Source organism: Colletotrichum destructivum, chromosome 1 (genome assembly GCF_034447905.1).
Source record: "Colletotrichum destructivum chromosome 1, complete sequence".
Classification (NCBI taxonomy): Eukaryota; Fungi; Ascomycota; class Sordariomycetes; order Glomerellales; family Glomerellaceae; genus Colletotrichum; species Colletotrichum destructivum.
Genome location: NC_085896.1, coordinates 1,645,188 through 1,662,698, shown reverse-complemented (window position 1 = coordinate 1,662,698; position 17,511 = coordinate 1,645,188). Strand labels below are relative to the sequence as shown.

Sequence of the window (17,511 nt, the reverse complement as noted above, 5' to 3'; positions counted from 1 at the left end):
CGTCCCAATACCCCCACTGGAGCATGACGACGATGTCAAGTCTGCGACTGGATGAGACCTTTGGGACTTGCTGTGGCGCTTGGCAGTGTCAGCTCCCGTCTTGTGCATGGTCCACGCTGTTCTATTCTAAGAACAGAGGGCCCGGATTTTGACTTTTGATACATACAAGACTTGCATCTCATCTTCTGCGCCTCTAGACTGCTGTTAGTTCTTGTTCTTTTGGCTTCATCTCTGCTTCTACGGCACCCGTCTGCTTGTGCCTCGCACCTTACTCATCAGCCTCGGAGAAAGTCGGTCGGCCTACACAAGTCCTGCCTTTTCTTAAAATCTCCCAAACTGCCGGAGTATCCCATGCTCCCGCTCGCCGAGGCCTTTCCTTTCCCTTTTTTTGGTTGGTGGTGAGGTGGCCCAGCTCACATTTCCCGCCCCCAACCGTCTTCCATCCGCAAAAAAACGCAAGCTCCGCCACCATCGCATCGCCGGGTGACGAATCCTCTCCCCACCGTGCCGTTTCCCGATCCCCTCGACTCGCCTTCACACCGAACTCCGGACTTCGCCCTAGTGTAGCCTACTCTTTTTTCCCCCTTCTCGCTCACGTACGCCATCGATGACTTCATAGCAAGACGCCATTCTCTTATATCTTCAAACATCCGGCGTTCAGGTCTCCCTCTCTTCCTTGGCAGCCTGTTCATATAGAGCTCAGTTTCAAATATAATCCAAGCACGACAACCTTTTGTATACATACACGCACCTACGATGAGGAAGACAACACTAGTCGCCTTTGCGGCCTCGCTTTTGTCCGTCGACGGATTGGTACTCCGGAAGAGCGAGAGCAGTGCACCAAAGGTGGTGGGTTTGGATCTGCACAGAGCGACGGTACCATACACCCGCAACAGGAGGGATATGCTGCGCAAGAGAGGGTCTGTACAGGCCAGTCTGGACAATCTGGTAGGTTGGCCGCCTGTTAAGCGTCCATAACTGAATACTGATATCTTCAAGGAAACCTTGTACTTCGTCAATGGCTCCCTCGGAACACCAGCACAGCCGATGCGATTTCACCTTGACACGGGTAGCAGCGATCTATGGGTCAACACCGCCAGCTCGACCCTCTGCAAAGGCCAGGGCGCGCCGTGTTCAGTGTCGGGCACGTACTCGGCCAACGATTCGTCAACATACAACTACGTCGGAAGCTGGTTCAACATTTCCTATGTCGACGGGTCGGGGGCGAGCGGAGACTACGTGACGGACAAGTTCACCATTGGCGGATCCTCCTTGACCGACTTCCAGTTCGGCGTGGGCTACACAAGTTCCTCAGCCCAGGGTATTCTGGGCGTGGGATACAAGGTCAACGAAGTACAGGTCGGACGTGCTGGTCTGCAACCCTACGACAACCTCCCCGCCAAAATGGTGGCTGAAGGCCTCATCGAGTCGAGCGCCTTCAGCCTGTACCTGAACGACCTGGATGCTAGCCAGGGAAGCATCCTATTTGGAGGAGTCGACACGGCGCATTTCGAGGGTGAGCTGAAGACAGTACCCATTCAAAAGGAGTCCGATGCCTACGCCGAGTTTCTCATCACGTTGACAAAGGTGACGCTCGGGTCAAGGGCTCTGGAGGAGAACATGGCTCTGGCTGTGCTGCTCGATTCGGGCTCTTCTCTCACCTACCTCCCAGACGACATGACTACGACCATTTTCTCTATGGTCGGCGCCGTTTACCAGCAAGCAGAGGGTGTTGCCTTTATCCCCTGCTCCGCTGCCAACACTGGCGCCAACATGACATTTACCTTCTCGGGAGCCACCGTCACGGTACCTATTGACGAACTTGTTCTCGATCTGGTTGCCATCACAGGCAAGCGCACTGCCTTCTCCAACGGCGTGGATGCTTGTCTCTTTGGCATTGCGCCGGCTGGCACTGGTACCAATGTCCTGGGCGACACATTCCTGCGCTCAGCGTACGTGGTTTACGATATCGACAACAACGAGATCTCACTGGCGCAGACCAAGTTTAACGCTACAAGCACCAACATCCTCGAGATTGGTAAGGGCAGTGGGTCCGTACCGTCCGCCGTTGCGGTTGCAAACCCCGTATCTGCCACGAACGGCCTCGTGCGAGGAGGAGGAGGAGGGTCAGCGGGGGGGGGATCACAAAACGCGGCGCCGTCAATGGCACCGCTGGCGGCATCATTACTTGCGGGGTCGGTTGCATTTGCGGCTGGCTTCTCGCTCTATCTCGTCTAAAAGGCGACTCGATCGACTCTGTACGAGTCCAGTGGACCGTCGAAAGTGATCGTGGGGCGTTTCTTTTGAGCATTGCATTGCGACGGCGTCTGGGAATCATGAATAGTCAAGCATGTCTGATGTAATTGCATCGCGCATGGCGTTTGGGGGCTTGAAGACTTGATGATATTTATTTGCACAGCACCTATGCCTTCAGACGGGCGGAGGGGTTTTGGGGGATGAGGAAACGGGACGACACAGAAAGCGAGGTGGACTAAGCGGCAGCTAGTTAGACGTACGCGACCCTTACCTAGAGCCAACCTCATCATCACGGATATTGGTTAATTCAGGAGCATTCCTTCCCCCAATCAACTTATGAATACTCGCTCTCTGTGCACGCACCATATGAGCAATAGCCGCTGGTTTTCGTCCGAAGGTTTCTCTAACGACCATGCCCCCCAGGTCTAAATATAAAAAAACGGGTAGCCCCAGACGGGCGCCCGGTTCCGGTTCCAGCTTTTGTGTCGGGTTCCGGTCACGGATCACTCTCTCTACCTCACCCACCACCGGACGGTAATATTGGGTTCCATGGAAGCATTTTGTGAGCAAAGGGGCGTCGCCAAGGTGTTTGGCCGTTTCCCGGGTCGATCTGGGATTCACTGCGCCTGTGATCCGTGTGATAGACAAGCGTCGAAAGGCGGCCCCTCTTTCATCGGGAACCCCCCCCCCCCTCCACTTTCTTCACCCCTTCTTCACCCTTTCTTCACCCTTTCTTTTCCTTTTCTTTTTCGAGGGGTCAAAACGCCTCGGAACTCGAGAGCTGGCAATCTATATCAAGCACGCTCGAGGAAAGGGTCACCGATGGCCGTGTGATCCGCGACAGACGCCTCCTCCGATGCGGGGATGTACGGCCGGATGACGTGGTCGACGTACCCCGCCGGCAGGCCGAAGAGCCTGGTGGCCTCGTCGACGCCGCGGTTCATGCGGTCGACGTACTCATCCCACGGCGTCGAGGGTTCGACCCGGTCGTAATCGACGTAAACGAGGGCGGCGATCGTCGCACCGTTCCGTGGACGGGCGATGCTGTCGTCGTCGTCGTCGTCGTCATCGCCGCCGTTGGGGCCCGTGGCGGAGACGACAGTGACGAGGAGATCCTCCTTTTGGTAGGCGTAGGGCACACCCTCACACCTGTCGAGGACGGCCTCGTCGACGGGCGGAAGGATGTATAGGACGCCGTAGACGCCCGGGTTGGCCGGGCTCGTCTGCGGGTCAAAAGTGTTGTCGCCGCCGCTGCTACTGCTGCTATTGTCGCTGCCTCCAGGTGCAGATACCGCGTGAGTTCCAGAGGTCGGGGCGACGTTACGGACGACGTTGGCGTAATGACGGGAGTTGATGATGAAAGTATAGTCCGGGAGGTGGGCCAGACCGACGGGGACGGACGAAGGACAGCGTAAGGCCATCTGGGTCGGGGAGAGGTTCGAGCCATAGGCGAAGTAGAGCCGGGGCGTGAGGGTGGCCATATTAGGCTGTGTTGGGCCGGGGTGATGAGTGTCGGTGGTGTTTGGGTGAAAGTGGTGATGGGTGGCTCCTGAATCCGCAACCAGGGTATTTACTGCGCTGCGTAGGTCTTTAGTAAGACAATTGATGATTGGAGAAGCTCGCTGGTGAATGTCGGTCAGTTCTGGGTCTAGATGTCCATCACAGGTGAAGTCGTTTAAAGGCTATGAATATCTGCAAAGGCCGATGAGACCATACATGAACTCCACTTTTCGTACCTACCTAGGTATGTAAGCAAGCCCTCAAACAGGCTTCAGCGGGCTTTCCTTTGTTCCACTCCATCATAGCTGTAGTTGTTTCTGGATATGGATCTGCAGCTCATGTATGAAAGGAAAGAGGCACGGTGGAATGCCAGGGACGCAATCGATACTGCTTCGCTGTTTCCCACTCACTCAAACGATGGCCGGCGTGTGCGGAGGGCGCCGAAGGTGGGGCCGTAAATCCGACGTAGCCACAGCCGACAACCGGCGCCGATGCCAAGTATGGCTGTCGACACAAGAGAGGATTGGTATTCCGACGAGTCAGAGCCATTTGATTTCGTTCAGACCGGATCTGGTTTCCCTTCTGTGTACCCTACCTTACTTCAAAGTATCCGCAATGCAAGTGAATCAGCAGTGTTGATGTTCCATGTGGCCGTTGTGTTTCCACAACTTACTCTATATTGTTCATGTCTCTGTTCCGGCTCCTATTACACTGTAGTCTTCAGAAATTAGCCTCTTGAATTCCACATTACTACGAAGAAGCCGGCCAGTGATATTCAAGAAGTAAGAGCAAGAGATGCATCTCGTATGTTGTCTATTTTTATGATTTGCACAACGCTTCCTGGAGCTCGCGCTAATCTCTGTGATAATGATTACTTAACACACGATAAGGATTAGGATGTAATTATCGCTTTCGTTGACAGCTTTCGCTCCTGCGTCGTCATTTCCAGTCTGATCAGTACAGATGCAACCTGCAACCCCCCAATCGGGCTCGCTTCAACACGTCAGCTCAAAGGCTACCATTCTTTCCACCCCGAAACTCAGATTCCATAGTCCAAGAGACGTCCCCAAAAACGTCTTCGACTTCCAGAATCATTTTGCTTCGCTGCATTAGTCTTTTCGTTTCCAGCCCCAAACCTGCTTCTCCCAAGCGAAGTGAAGCAGGTGTCGCTATTTCGTGAGGTTGAGGTCTCTCTGGTTGATACAGAGCTCAGTTAACCTGATGACAATAAAATAGTTCTTCTAGCAACCAATAAGGCCAGTGCGGTGGACTTTGAGTCATGACGTCGAATGGCCGAGGGTAAATCTTTCTCGAACAATCATCGGTCAAGACCCAACTCCGCATCTAGGCGTCCAACTGGCGCCTGATCCAGACACAACTCTCGTGTATAGTCAGAATCATCCGACGGCTTAGGCCACATGTCTAACAAGAGTGTTTCCAAGCGCACTTTGGTAGCCTTGAACCGCCTAAAGGACTTGTAGAGTGGTGTATAAACGCCGGAGAGTGCTGTATTTTGGGCCCAGCCCATGGTGACCTTGTATGCAGTGGCAATCTCCCGCAAGTGGACGGTGGTGTCTGGGCCACGAGGCCCGGTCGTGAAACCGAAGGCCAATACCAAGATACGCCGACCTTGGGGGTCTTCACAACCGAGCACCTCTGCTTTGGCCGTGGGCCCCATCAGTCTGTTCGCCTCGTCCAGGTCGTAGGAAAACTCCAAGGGATGGTACAGGTTTGGAACGCGTATTTCGAAAGGTCGAACACCGCAATTATCCGCGGGAAACACGGCTCTCCATACTTCTCGTCTTCGGCCGGCAGACAAAAGACCAGTCTCTTCGTTCCTGGTAAACAGATCTGTCATGGGGCAGGCGGGTATGTTGTAGGCGAGTGGAGACGGTTGGTTGACCTTCAGCGGATGCGGTAATTCTCTATAAGTGATAATCTCTGTACTTTCGTCATCGGGATTTTGTGGCTCGCGAGATGGGACGAACTTGGCCCAAGGGAAGGGCTTGCGGTCGTGAAATGGCACTGACATTAAGTCAGCAACAGAGCTCAAGAGGCAAAGACGTGAGCTTACCGTCTTTCATGACTTTATCCCACACGTGGAAGTGAACCAACCAACCCAGCCAATATGCCGAGACGAGCCCTAGGGAGGTGCCAACCAGATGGGACTTGACTTCGAGGAAAGACTCCTCGACCTTGCTGTCGAATTTCCCTGGGGGCCACTTATTGTAGGTTCGTGCGACGATCACGGTTTTTATGTAATCCAAGCGCCTGTCAGTTTCGGGAAATGGCTGAGTGGGAATGTCGAGGTGAGGGCCCGTCATTTTGATTTTCTCGTAAGCGACACACTGATGGTGAGTGATGCCGCAGTTTTCGTGGCGTAGCGCGAAGGTTTGGGATAGCAGATGCGCAATGATTCGCAGATGCACCAAGGAAGATGTAAGATACCTGACGTTGAAACTTTGAAACTCCTCGAAGTTTGGACACCTCGAAAAGAGTTCCCATATATCAGATGCTCCCTCCCCTTTCTGGTTGAGGTGCCGAGGACCGACGCTCACTTCGAGCGTTACTTCCAAGTATAATGTATGCTGTGAGGAAAGGCAGGCAGTTGCGCTGGCTTCCCCTGCAAGCCGGGCTCGTACGCAGAGAAGCTTCGGGAAGGAGGGTCTCGAACCCCAAGTTTCTTGATGTAGTCAAAAGGTTCTCTCCGATCATAAATATGACCTCGAAGGCCTGTAGTGTGGATATTGCCACGTACCCGACGTCTTGGTAAATCACATGGAACTGACGGCGGCAAGAGCATGAAACATGTGCATTCCGGCGTCTCGGTGAACTATAGCGATGAAATAGGCTGAATGGGACGCTTCTGGATTAAATTACTATGTGTGATATATCCACTTCAATACTAGTTCATCACATTTGCGTGCCTTTCTCATCCCGTCATAGTGACGCCCCCGATCCGATCACCATTGAAGTCCTATGCGGATACGATAATCTCAGCAGCCTGTTCCGCCAGAGCGTAGACCGCCGCTTGGATATGAGCCGTGATGAGGGTCGGAAAAACAGACGCGTCCACGACGCGGAGGTTGCTGACACCCTTGACGCGCAGGTCGCTGTCGACGACCTTGCCCATAGCACACGTGCCCATGGGGTGGTATGTTCCGCTGTTGCAAGCACGAGTTAGTGGTCGGGTTTTTGGCACAAGGGGTATGTAACTTACATGACGCTGGCGCGGATGCGTTCCTCAATCTCCTCGTCCGTAGACTCAATCGTGAACGGCTTCAGGCCGGCCGGGGTGGCCTCGGCCTCGACGATGCCCTGGCTTAGGGGCGTGTCGCCGCCAAGCATCATCCGGGTCATACGGCGGATCGAGTCGCGCCACACGAAGCGGTCAACCTCGGAGCCGAAGAAGTTGGGGTCGATCAAGGGGGGCGTGTAAGGGTTGGAGGAGCCGAGCTTCACGGAGCCGCGGGAGGTCGGGTGCAGGCCGACGTTGGCGGTCGTCAAGTAGGTGCTGTTGGACGGCAGGCTGGGGTCGGTGTTCACGTACAGCACAAAGCCCTCCATGAGGGTGCGCTCGTTCTTGAGGAGGGGGTGCGTGGTGTCGGGCGTCTTGCCCTCTTCCTTGGCAATGGCATCGACAAGACCGTCCTTGTCCTCAACGTTAAAGGACGCGACGAAGTTGTTGGGCTGTCCGAGGCCGTACTGCTGCTGGAAGAACAGAGGGTTGCCTGAGTCGACGGTCGAGTTGCGGTACTCGGGAGAGAGTCTCCAGTTCGCTGTGAAGAAGGGATGGTCGGCAAGGTTCTTACCAACCTGGGGAGAGTCAACCTTTTGCTCGATGCCATGCTGTTTCAGCTCGTCGGCAGGACCGATTCCGGACAGCATCAACAGTTGTGGAGTGCGGTAGGCACCAGCGGCGGCGATGATCTCCTTGCCGCGGATCTCCTGGCCGTCGGCAAGAAGGACACCGGTCGCAGTCAAGCCACCAGTGATGGAGCTTTCGCCGCTCTCCAAAAGCACCTTCTCAACCAGAGTGTCTGTCAAGACGGTCACCCCGTCCAAGGGGTAGTACTCGGAGGCGATCTGACGAACACCATTTCGGCGATTCTCGGCGATTTCACCAAAACCGATGTTCTCTCCAGCATTGGCATCCAGACCTGGCAGAGCCTTGATGCCGACAGACTCGTACGACTCATAGACGGCATCCCGCAGGGGATAGAGGCGGCCGGTGGTTGTCGGGACCTCGATCTTGAGGGGCCCCTTGTGTCCATGCTCGTCTTGGTTGACATCGTCTGTCCAGTACTCCTCAGTACGCTTAAAGTAGGGCAGCTGACTGTCATAACACCAGCGAGAGTCATTCACCAGCTGAGCCCACTCATCGTAGTCGACGCGGGCGCCACGCATCCAACCACCTGGCTGGGTCAACGTCTATTATCCGCCAGATATAAGGGTCGATAAAACATACATGTGTTTATCAGAGAGCCTCCGCCGAGACCCTTGCCGGCAGCGCTCTGGATGACACGGTTGTTGAGCTGGGCTTGTGGCGTGGAAAAGTAGTTCCAGTCAAACTCGCCCTGGACCAGGTTGGTGGAGTTGACGAAGAGGATGTCCGAGCGTCCGGCAGCGCTTCGGCCGGCCTCAATGACGAGGATCTTGGCCGTGTTGTTCAGCGCCAGCAGTCGGCTGGACACGACGGAGCCGGCAAGGCCGCCGCCGACGACAATGTAGTCCCAGACGTCGGTAGGAAGCATGACTCTTTGACGATGGGTTGTGACACTATATGCAGGGGAGCGGCGCGACTAGAGTTAGATGCAGCACGCTGAAGAACTTGGCGCGCGTGGCAATGCAAGAACCGGCCGGGGGGTGTGGCAGGTCTCAGGTATGTGACGACCGGTGCAGGGCGTAATGCAGAGAGGATCAAACGGGCGTGGGAAAGGGGAAACATCAGAAACCTCACATGGCGACAACCCGACCAGAGGTCCGCCTCTCTTTAAAGGCGACCTGCGGCGAGGGCACGACGTCGTGAGCGCCGCCCGCAAAAGGCGGGCAATGCGGGACTCTTTTCCCTCCTCGAGTGGAACTCGGCGCTATCGAGGACGCGATTCTGCAAGAAACGACAGGGCCGGCCCCAGAGGGTGGCTCGGGTGCGGCGGGTGAGCGACAACAACGAGCTAACAAACAGGCCAAGAGCCCGAGGATGTTCCTTGGCCCCCTCCCACGGGGAATGTTACCGGGCGAGCCCGGAGACGACCTCGAGTGGATGGGTTCATCAGTCGATATCCGTTGTGTAGTAATCAAGGGTTCGACTTGTGGGGGTCTTTCGGACCACCTTTCCGAAAGCAGAGGCCACCGGTTCTCTGGTCCCGTCCTCCCCCGGTCCCCGTCCGCGGACGGTTATCGTGATGAGATATTGATCGACAAGACCGCATACTATATACACATCAGTAGGACATGTCACAGAGTCCACCGACGTCTGAACATTGAATAGCTTACAATAAGATTCGAGCATACGGACGGATGGTTGTCTGTTCTCAGAGTCCTGCCGCTGTTCTCGGCCGAGTCGTACGTGTATCGATATTTGGACTTCTGTCCTCCCCCCCCCCGGACTAGCGTGGCCCCATAGCACTTTTGGAGCGGGCCCTATTTCGACATCCCGGCATTACGCAAAGCGTAAGGAATCCGGGATCCTCATGACTTTCCACCGCGCAGTGGCCTCATAGTGCGGAACCCATTACAGGACGGTTCGCTGGTTACACCTTGTTCCGTTGCTGCTGCACAACGAAACAGTCCTCTCGGCCATCACCGATGGGCTGCCAGCTCTTTGTCCAGTTTTGGGAAGAAGGGGGAGGGAGGGGGATGCCGCCGGTCTGCGTGTCGGCTAGTCATGTCATGAGTCTTTTGGAATATCCCCTGTCGGACAGGGTGTTTCTCTACCGTTGGTCGTCTTTTCTGATTTCTTTTTCTTCGCTTCGCTCATGCACCCTTCTGCAGAATGTGGAGACTGCCGTACAATAGGAGACTCGATGGGCAGTATGGACAGTATTGTTAAGGCCGCCGGCTTCCTCTCCCCCTCTTCTTCGTGTCCGCGTCGAGCGGGTTGACCTCAGCTACTGAACGCCACCGACGCCTTCGCAACCATGAGAGTCAGTGGTGAGCTCTATGCCCGCCTGGCTATTCCTTCCAACGGCACCGTAAGACCTGAGGACGTCATCCAGACCGAGATTGTGCCTCTCGTCGACCGGGCAGTCCCGATCATTGTGGTCAACGTGCTGTTGACGGTGGTTACGACGCTATGGACCGGAATGCGTCTCTACAGCCGGCGGAAAAAGGGGCAGGCATTTACGGTTGAAGACTTTTTGACTGTTGTTGCGTTGGTAAGGAAAACGATAAGCCACTGCGTTTACCTGTTTGCTGACGATGTTTCAGATCGCCTTCTACGGCTTGGTCGCATGCAACTTCGTCAGTAAGTCGGGTCTCGATAGACGCAAATCTTCGATAGACTTACAAGCCGGAATAGTGGTCTACTTGGGCGGAACCGGGCATCACTACCTAACCCTCCAGCCCTTTCACGTGGAACGCATGTCAAAGGTCAAACTGCCCCTTTTCGATACCGAAACCTTTTTTTGGTCAACATTCGGTTCTCGGTTTAACTAACACTCTTGCATCCGACAGGCCGCCTACGGTGTCCAGACCCTCTTCGCCATTTGTCTCGGCTTCATCAAGATCGGCATCACCCTCATGCTCCAGCGCATCTTCTTCGTGCGCACCTTCAAGATCGCGGCGTGGATAACAACGGGACTCTGCGTCTGCTGGATGTTCTTCACAATCCTCATCGGCATTTTCATCTGCCAGCCCGTGGCCATGAACTGGGACCCGACAACCCCCGGCGGCACGTGTGGCAACCAAAACGCCGCTTTCGCGGCAGTGGGCTACTTCGATCTCGTCACGGACCTCATCATCCTCGTACTACCGATCCCAATGGTATACAAGCTACAGCTGCGATGGCCGCACAAGATAGCTCTGTACGTTATCTTCGGGGCTGGTGCACTGTAAGAGACATTCCCTTTACCTTTTTCATCCCAGACGCTCCGTCCCCACGAAGCTAACAACAGTCCTTCTCATCTTAGAACCATGATCTTCGGCGCCCTCCGTCTCAAGAACGTCCTGACCATGGATTTCACCGACGTGACCTATTCCCAGGTTGGCGTCGTGCTGATGGGGACCCTCGAGCCCGGCGTCGCCATCATCGTCTCAAGCAGCCCGCTGCTGAAACCAATCTTCGACGCCACTGTCGGCCGCTTCTGGTCCCTTCGCGGCGCGACGACCAAATCGGCCACGGGCGGAGGCACTGCGAAGCCCACGACGCTCCAGACCATTGGGGGTTCCGGGCTTCTCGGTTCGAAGCTCTCCCGGGTGACGGGCGGCGGCGGCGGCGGCGGCGGCGGCGGAAAGTTCAGCCAGATGCACTCGACGCACAGTGACGATGAGGACCTTGAGCTCGACAGGCTGCGGGAGAAGAGGCACGACGTCGCTGTCGTCGCGGCCCAGGGGAGTCGGTCGGAGGAGAGCGTGGTCAGGGACTTCAAGGCTAGGGGGGAAGACTCGTCGGGTTCGGACGTTGGGATTTTAGTAATGAACAAGACGAGTGTTGTCAGTGAGGAGAGGGGGAAAGCATTGTAGCTCTTGGAATAATTAAAATAGCGACAGGTGAAGCCTGTAACGCATATGAGCTAGTGATGGATTCGAACAACTTGTGGTGACAAGTAGTTGAACCTTGCGGTGCTTAATCAAGTCTACACGATGTCATAGGCAGCCCACCGCTTCCAGGGCTTTAGTCTCTCCCTATCAGTATCTATTAGTCTTGAAAGCACGTCGAAATGGCATGGGGAAGTATGGAAATCTGAGCGAGAAGGGTTATCCGGCATGTAGGCCAAGGTTGATAAGTCCGGTCCATTCATGTATATCATGGCCGCCCGCCATTCGGCAGAACAGTGAAGTCAGGTGCAACGGCATTCGTATTTCCACAAGCAATGCTCCCATTAGTGCTCTCAATGGCCGCGACGGCGGAAACAAGCCGAATTGAGACACCAAAATCCGGGGGCGAGGTCGAGTCAAACTGCAAAAAGGACAATCCCGTACGCTCGGCGCCCGTTTCCCCACTTCCCCGCACACCGGACCCGGCTTCGGCCCTGACACATGCCGATCCGAGGACCCTACAAGCGTAGAGCAACGGGCACGGGCCGAGAACGCTGACTTTGTACTATCCTCAGCTACAAAAGTTTCACTAACAAACACACGCCCATTGTATGATGTCCGATGCCACACAGATATCACCCCCCTCTTAATTTCAACCTTTTGGGATTGGATCTGTGGGGGAGGGGAGGGGTGGGTTCGAGGTCACAGCCATCAGGAGCCGCCTGATTTGGCTCGCCGGATCTTTATGTGAAACAAAGTACGGCGATATAGATGATATTAGCGTTTGTGTATGTGATTCGAGAAAGTGTAGAGGAGAACCATTCTAACTGGCTGGCCTTGCGCCGTCATCCAAAAGGAGTCTTAAAAATTCGGCTGGCTATATCCGGCCCGGAAATGCGACTGACGTCCCCGTCGCTGGCGGTAACGTTTTTCGGCGCGGTTGGGGCCAAAATATCACATCATCGCATCTCATGTACTTGCGACAGTCTGTGAGCTGATGCGCACGTAGAACGCGCAGAGCCATCCAAAGAGGTACCTGTCGGCCTTACAAGGCGACCAGTGGAGTTCCGGGGGAACGGTATCGTGCCCACAGTCGTGGAGGGCGCGGTGCTTCTCGTCTTTGGCATCGCATATGCTCCTCTCGTCCTCGCAGCATTCCCACATGTCATTCCAATGCGAGAGGCTGGCGCCGGACAGGTCCCATAGCTGACGTTGTTGAAGGGTATGTTCTCTAAAAGAATAGCGCTCCGCAGCCGCTTTAAAAAGCGCGTGATCAGGCCACCAGTTGTCAAATATGGAAGAGAGAGGGAGGTGGGCAAGCCTAAGTAGATGTGGTGACCGAGGTTGGGACTTATCGATGCTTTGCGCCAGTCAAAGAAAATAAAAGAGGAGGAGAAAACGTCTAAATCTGATATCGAATTCAACAGAAGGGTACGTTAGTCTGGTTTCGTCACTTCTGCCGGACTTGGTGCCGGCTCTCTGTGCCTCTTGACAATATGCATTTCCCGTTACAAACCAGACGAGATCGCGCATTAATAGTATGATGGCAGTCAAACGATAACACCTCTAAGGGGATCGTTTATTTTGATGGTTAACGATGGACGCGTGTCCATCTCCAAGCTCGTGATGCTGTGCCGCAACGCCTCGTGTGCCTGAAGACGCCTCTTAATGATTCGTCCGAGCCCCCAATACCGACGTGCTGAAAGATTCGACCCCGCATACCTCTTCACACGGACGTCAAGTCACGCGCCGGGACGCCGTATAAATGCTCGTTCAGCAGGCCTTTCAGGATAACTCTCTCATCGCACGGTTGGATCCGTAGCCCCCTCGCGTCGAGGACTCTGCAGAGCGCGAGGTCTTCGTCCCGGAGCCGGTCGACGTCCTCAGGCTCCAGCCCCACAATCATAGCGAGGCACTGCCCGTAGCAGGCCCGGTCGAACAGTATGCCCCGCGCGGCGAGGTCCGTCTCGTAGAGTTTCGAGACGACGAATCCGACGATGCAGATCCATATCAGCACCGGCTTTGACGTCGCTGTCGATGGGAGGCAGTCGTCGTCGTCGTCGTCGTCGTCGCAGCTGTTTCCCCGCGGCTTTTCATTTCGCGTCTTGGACTGTCGCTCCTGGAGGCATTGGACGATGGTTTGAACCAAAGCGGACAGAAGGTTCAACAGAATCGCGTGTGCGAGGGGGCTGCCAGGCTCGTCCGGCACCAGCACCTCGATGTACATAATGGCCGCGGCACGCAGTGCGGACTCGAGGAGATTGCCCACGAGCGGCGGCACAGGCTGCGCGCGTAGAGTCTCTACCATCACTTCGGCGACTGCTTCGGAGCTGCCGAGATCGGCAGCTATGTACAACTTATCGGGAAGTCTCCGGCAGGCGCTCGAGCAGTCGGAACGCAGCGGGCCAGGATATTTGACGAGCTGATACTCGCACCAAAGCCACTCCTCAATGAAGGCTTCGGGATCAAACAACATCTCGCGAGTGGGGCTGGAAGAAGCCGCACGGAGGACGCCGGCGAAAAGCGACATTGAAGTCATGGCGTTTACGACGTTTGTTTGAACACCGCAACAGTAAAGAATCCCCGACATATCCCGGGAGATCTCTGTTCGCAAACGCAAAGATAACATCTTGCTTGGTGCTTCGAAGAATCTGTGATAGTCAAGATGCGGCGTAAGACCCAATGCGGCAGCCCCTCTAACGTCGGCTCTACGTTAATGATGTTAGTCTGTCTGGTAGCATTTGGCCAGTGTTGCTAACTTGCCTTCGAATGCTGTTCAAGAGATAGCCCCAGCTCCGTTGCATACCCCCGTGGAGCTCGGTCAACTGCTTGTGACCGTTCATGTGAACATTCCAATGATCTGCCCTTCCCCCGCTGTATCCAAATATGGCCATCGTTGCCACGCACTCGAGGATCCCTTCGTCGAGCTCCCAGCCCATTTTACGATCCGAGAGATGGTCGTTGACGACGCTGCAGACATGCGAAAGCCAGAACACAAGCCCTGGGGAGGTCAGCTCGCCAGACGTGAAAGTCTCGATGCCGCTCGCGCTCATGAGAACATAGTTGAGCCGGGCTGTGCTGATTTTGATACTCTCTAGAAAATGTGCTCTTCGGACGGGATTGTACTGGAGTATCTGCTCGTAAGGGTACATCTTTGCTGGCATGTACTTGAGAAAAATGTTGATGAGACGCTTGTCATTGTCGGTAAGGGTTTCGCCCCCGGAGCTCGGTCCTAATACCGGGGTTCGTGTCTGGGAACAAGACTCATTGGGGCTAGTGTTTTGGGATTCAATGGGCAGGTCGAAGAACTTGAATCGAGGCTCCTGCTTTTTGTGCTGATCCACGGAGCTGAACTCCTCTTGGTGGCTTGAACGGTTTTCTGATGCCGCCGAAGTATTGATGAACCGTGTGCCTAGGTGTTTTGTCTTAAAGACCTGTAGCCCTCTCCGTGTTGAAATGAAGTTGCCGTCCTGGATAGTCGCGTTGAAATGATCCATCTTACAATGTAGAGCGAGTCGTAATGCAGGGTACAGTGGTCAATTGCCGATACGAGCACTCGCTAACTCCAGCACTCTTCCCACGAGATGGGTAGCAAGTCTCTTTATGACATAAGGTATGAACTACACACATGGAAGGCTTTCTGTTCGCTTCAACAACAATTACATATGTGCGGATGAGCCAGGTCCATCTTGCAGACTGTGATAGAGAGCGAGCACGACTAGACCCAGGCTGGCAAAGTTATCTCATTCGGCCTGGCTGTGTAGGTCCCAATAAGAGAAAAGAACGTTACGTCTGCGGGATGCATGTGCCATCTGGGGAGGTCGGGTTTGGCAGTCGAGCCACGCGGCTGGTTATAATGGGGGGTGGTTGGTCGACAGAGAGTCGAAATGCTGCTGCCTGCTCGATGTCCCTAGCCCTGGACAAGGTCACCCTTGGTGAAAGTCTGGCCAGCATCGATCCCCATAAAAGTTTCAAGAGGAGGTACGCAGTGTTTGAAGGCTAGCCAGAGACAAGGAATAGAGAGGTGCCGTACAGTAACAAGCCGATTGACATCCGTCTTCGGTGTATATTTGGTTCATGTGCCGGACTCTGGACGCAAGATGAGCCTTTTTCGTATTGCCGCGTGATGTAAAGGCTCAGTGCGTCACCAGAGTTTGATCCCGTCTGTCCTTGGACATGATTACCTTAACCGCTGGATCGCGACATGGCTGTCGGATGGGTAGCACAAATCAAGGCGTAAGGTGTTTCGGCCTGACATGCGCCTTCTGGGACGGCAACTGCGCAGCCATCCGCTGATGATGGGCCTGTTTTTCTTTCATTCATTCAGATTGGAGGTTGAGCGGAAGGATCTGGTCGTGTGTGCCTGAGTTCATGCCGTTACGGCGCCATCGCGGACTCAGGCCAGAAGCGGGAGTGATGGGAGGCAAGCCATCTCCTCAGAACGCTAGTAATGCACGTCACCCCTCATCAGCACTCGTGCCGTGCGGTGTAGATCTGCCGACTTAATTTTGCCGCCCTCGAAAGTGGTCCCGATGTCCACCCTGCCACTCGGATGCCCGATGATGATGGTCTTTTTGGAACGGTTACCGAGCAGTTGGGCCGGAATGGTGTCTGGTAGCTGGCTGGCGGCGCCGAGACACAGCGCAAGCGTTAGCGGAACGGCTTTGTGCGCCTGGCCCATGGACAAGGCAAGGCAGCGGATGTCGACGTCGGGTGAACGGGTGTCTTCGAAGAGCAGGACGATCTTGGGGACACTCTCCACATCGGGGTTCAGCCCCATCAGAGAAGCACCCGCGCGTCGGATTCCGTCCAGCTTCGCCTTCAGAGCAGCGTCCGCCTCGACAGCTTCTGGGGTCAGGTCCTCGGGCGACGAGATACCCATGTCACGGGCGCGTACAAAAACGCCGGGGTTGCTGACGTCAACAAGCGACGCCTGAACAGTGCTCGCATCTGGGAGGAGCAGCCAGTCGCAGGCATTGCCAGTGGGAAGTGCCCTGCCCGTCTTGGCGCCAGCCGGGTCCAGGAAGCTGAGCGTGATGGGCGAGTTGGTGCCGGGCACGCCGTCCATGGCGTAATCGCCGTCCGGTGCGTACTTTGGCGGGCTCCCGCCGACTTTGAAGCGTGACAAGATGACTTTGGATGTGTTCGTGTTGAAGATGCGCACGGCAGCAAACTTCTGGCCGTCGACTTGTTCGATGTGCGGATCCGTAACAAGACCCTCGTCCAAGGCCATCGGCCCGACGGCAGACGACATGTTACCACAGTTTCCGGCCGTGTCGAGGCTGCCATCCTTGATGCCGACCTGAACAAAGGTGTAATCCACGTCGACGCCGGGTCGCGACGGGGGAGACAGCACAACGATCTTTGACGTTGACGAGATGCCCGAACCGATGCCGTTCAACTGACGGCCGTACGGATCTGGAGATCCCATGGCGGCGGGCAGAACCTTGTGCCATTCCGTCTCTGGAGGGAGGTCGCGTCTGTGGATGACGAGACCGTTGGAGGTGCCGCCGCGCACGAAGAGGGCGGGAAATGAGCGTGACGAATACCCTCGCGAGAGACTCGACAACCCGATAGGATGTCTCGGTCCCCAGATGCGCCTCAGGGTGCCGCGGTAGGTTTGCAGCGTCATCGTTCCGCAGGTAGGGGAAGCCGAAAGAGCTGATGGCCGAATGAGAGGAGACGCGACGACGGGAATGCAGCTGTTATTGAAATGGGCAAACAGATGGCAATTCTCCGGCGCCTACCTAGGTGGGTGCCGATACATAGGTAGGGGGTGGTCCGGCTGTGACAGGAGCCACAACTGGTGTTTACAGGGGTGTCAGGTACCACAGCCCTGTAGCCGCGAACCCGCCAAGTATCGTCGACGCAAGAGCATTCGCATCACGATCCTTGAAGGCGACTTGTAACCGGCGCTTCACTTCATGTCACCAAGACGTAGATCGGGAAGAGGCAGAGAAACTAGAATAATGTGGTCAACCAGTTCTTTTAAAACCCGAGAAAAGATTCTGCAGAGCAATAGGCAGCGTCCAAACGACCAACTCTGGCTGATGAATT

The 17,511-nt window shown here is 55.4% G+C and overlaps 7 protein-coding genes across 7 annotated transcripts; 2 read left to right on the top strand and 5 right to left on the bottom strand.

Moving 5' to 3' along the window:
- Positions 1–431: 431 nt before the first annotated feature.
- CDEST_00518 (Putative aspartic peptidase A1 family, aspartic peptidase, active) lies at positions 432–2,581 on the top strand. Its single transcript, XM_062916677.1, has 2 exons — positions 432–948; positions 1,000–2,581. Exons 1-2 carry the CDS (start codon positions 757–759, stop codon positions 2,236–2,238), a joined length of 1,431 nt encoding a protein of 476 aa, XP_062772728.1. The 5' UTR covers positions 432–756; the 3' UTR covers positions 2,239–2,581.
- Positions 2,582–3,050: 469 nt separating this feature from the next.
- On the bottom strand, positions 3,051–3,737 carry CDEST_00517 (Putative gamma-glutamyl cyclotransferase, gamma-glutamylcyclotransferase; the record flags this gene model as incomplete). Its single annotated transcript, XM_062916676.1, has 1 exon — positions 3,051–3,737. The coding sequence occupies one exon, from the start codon at positions 3,735–3,737 to the stop codon at positions 3,051–3,053; it is 687 nt and encodes a 228-aa protein (XP_062772727.1).
- A 1,337-nt stretch (positions 3,738–5,074) lies between these two features.
- On the bottom strand, positions 5,075–6,080 carry CDEST_00516 (uncharacterized protein; the record flags this gene model as incomplete). Its single annotated transcript, XM_062916675.1, has 2 exons — positions 5,075–5,781; positions 5,831–6,080. The coding sequence occupies 2 exons, from the start codon at positions 6,078–6,080 to the stop codon at positions 5,075–5,077; spliced, it is 957 nt and encodes a 318-aa protein (XP_062772726.1).
- A 533-nt stretch (positions 6,081–6,613) lies between these two features.
- On the bottom strand, positions 6,614–8,702 carry CDEST_00515 (Putative glucose-methanol-choline oxidoreductase, FAD/NAD(P)-binding domain superfamily). The gene is made up of 3 exons (XM_062916674.1): positions 8,225–8,702; positions 6,977–8,171; positions 6,614–6,920 (listed from the first exon to the last, which is right to left on the bottom strand). Exons 1-3 carry the CDS (start codon positions 8,508–8,510, stop codon positions 6,734–6,736), a joined length of 1,668 nt encoding a protein of 555 aa, XP_062772725.1. The 5' UTR covers positions 8,511–8,702; the 3' UTR covers positions 6,614–6,733.
- A 1,076-nt stretch (positions 8,703–9,778) lies between these two features.
- On the top strand, positions 9,779–11,622 carry CDEST_00514 (uncharacterized protein). Its single transcript, XM_062916673.1, has 5 exons — positions 9,779–10,133; positions 10,186–10,222; positions 10,277–10,347; positions 10,432–10,808; positions 10,887–11,622. The coding sequence occupies exons 1-5, from the start codon at positions 9,897–9,899 to the stop codon at positions 11,437–11,439; spliced, it is 1,275 nt and encodes a 424-aa protein (XP_062772724.1). The 5' UTR covers positions 9,779–9,896; the 3' UTR covers positions 11,440–11,622.
- Positions 11,623–13,180: 1,558 nt separating this feature from the next.
- On the bottom strand, positions 13,181–14,606 carry CDEST_00513 (uncharacterized protein; the record flags this gene model as incomplete). Its single annotated transcript, XM_062916672.1, has 2 exons — positions 13,181–14,162; positions 14,218–14,606. The coding sequence occupies 2 exons, from the start codon at positions 14,604–14,606 to the stop codon at positions 13,181–13,183; spliced, it is 1,371 nt and encodes a 456-aa protein (XP_062772723.1).
- A 353-nt stretch (positions 14,607–14,959) lies between these two features.
- CDEST_00512 (uncharacterized protein) lies at positions 14,960–17,381 on the bottom strand. Its single transcript, XM_062916671.1, has one exon. The coding sequence runs from the start codon at positions 17,084–17,086 to the stop codon at positions 15,899–15,901; it is 1,188 nt and encodes a 395-aa protein (XP_062772722.1). The 5' UTR covers positions 17,087–17,381; the 3' UTR covers positions 14,960–15,898.
- Between the last annotated feature and the right edge of the window lie 130 nt (positions 17,382–17,511).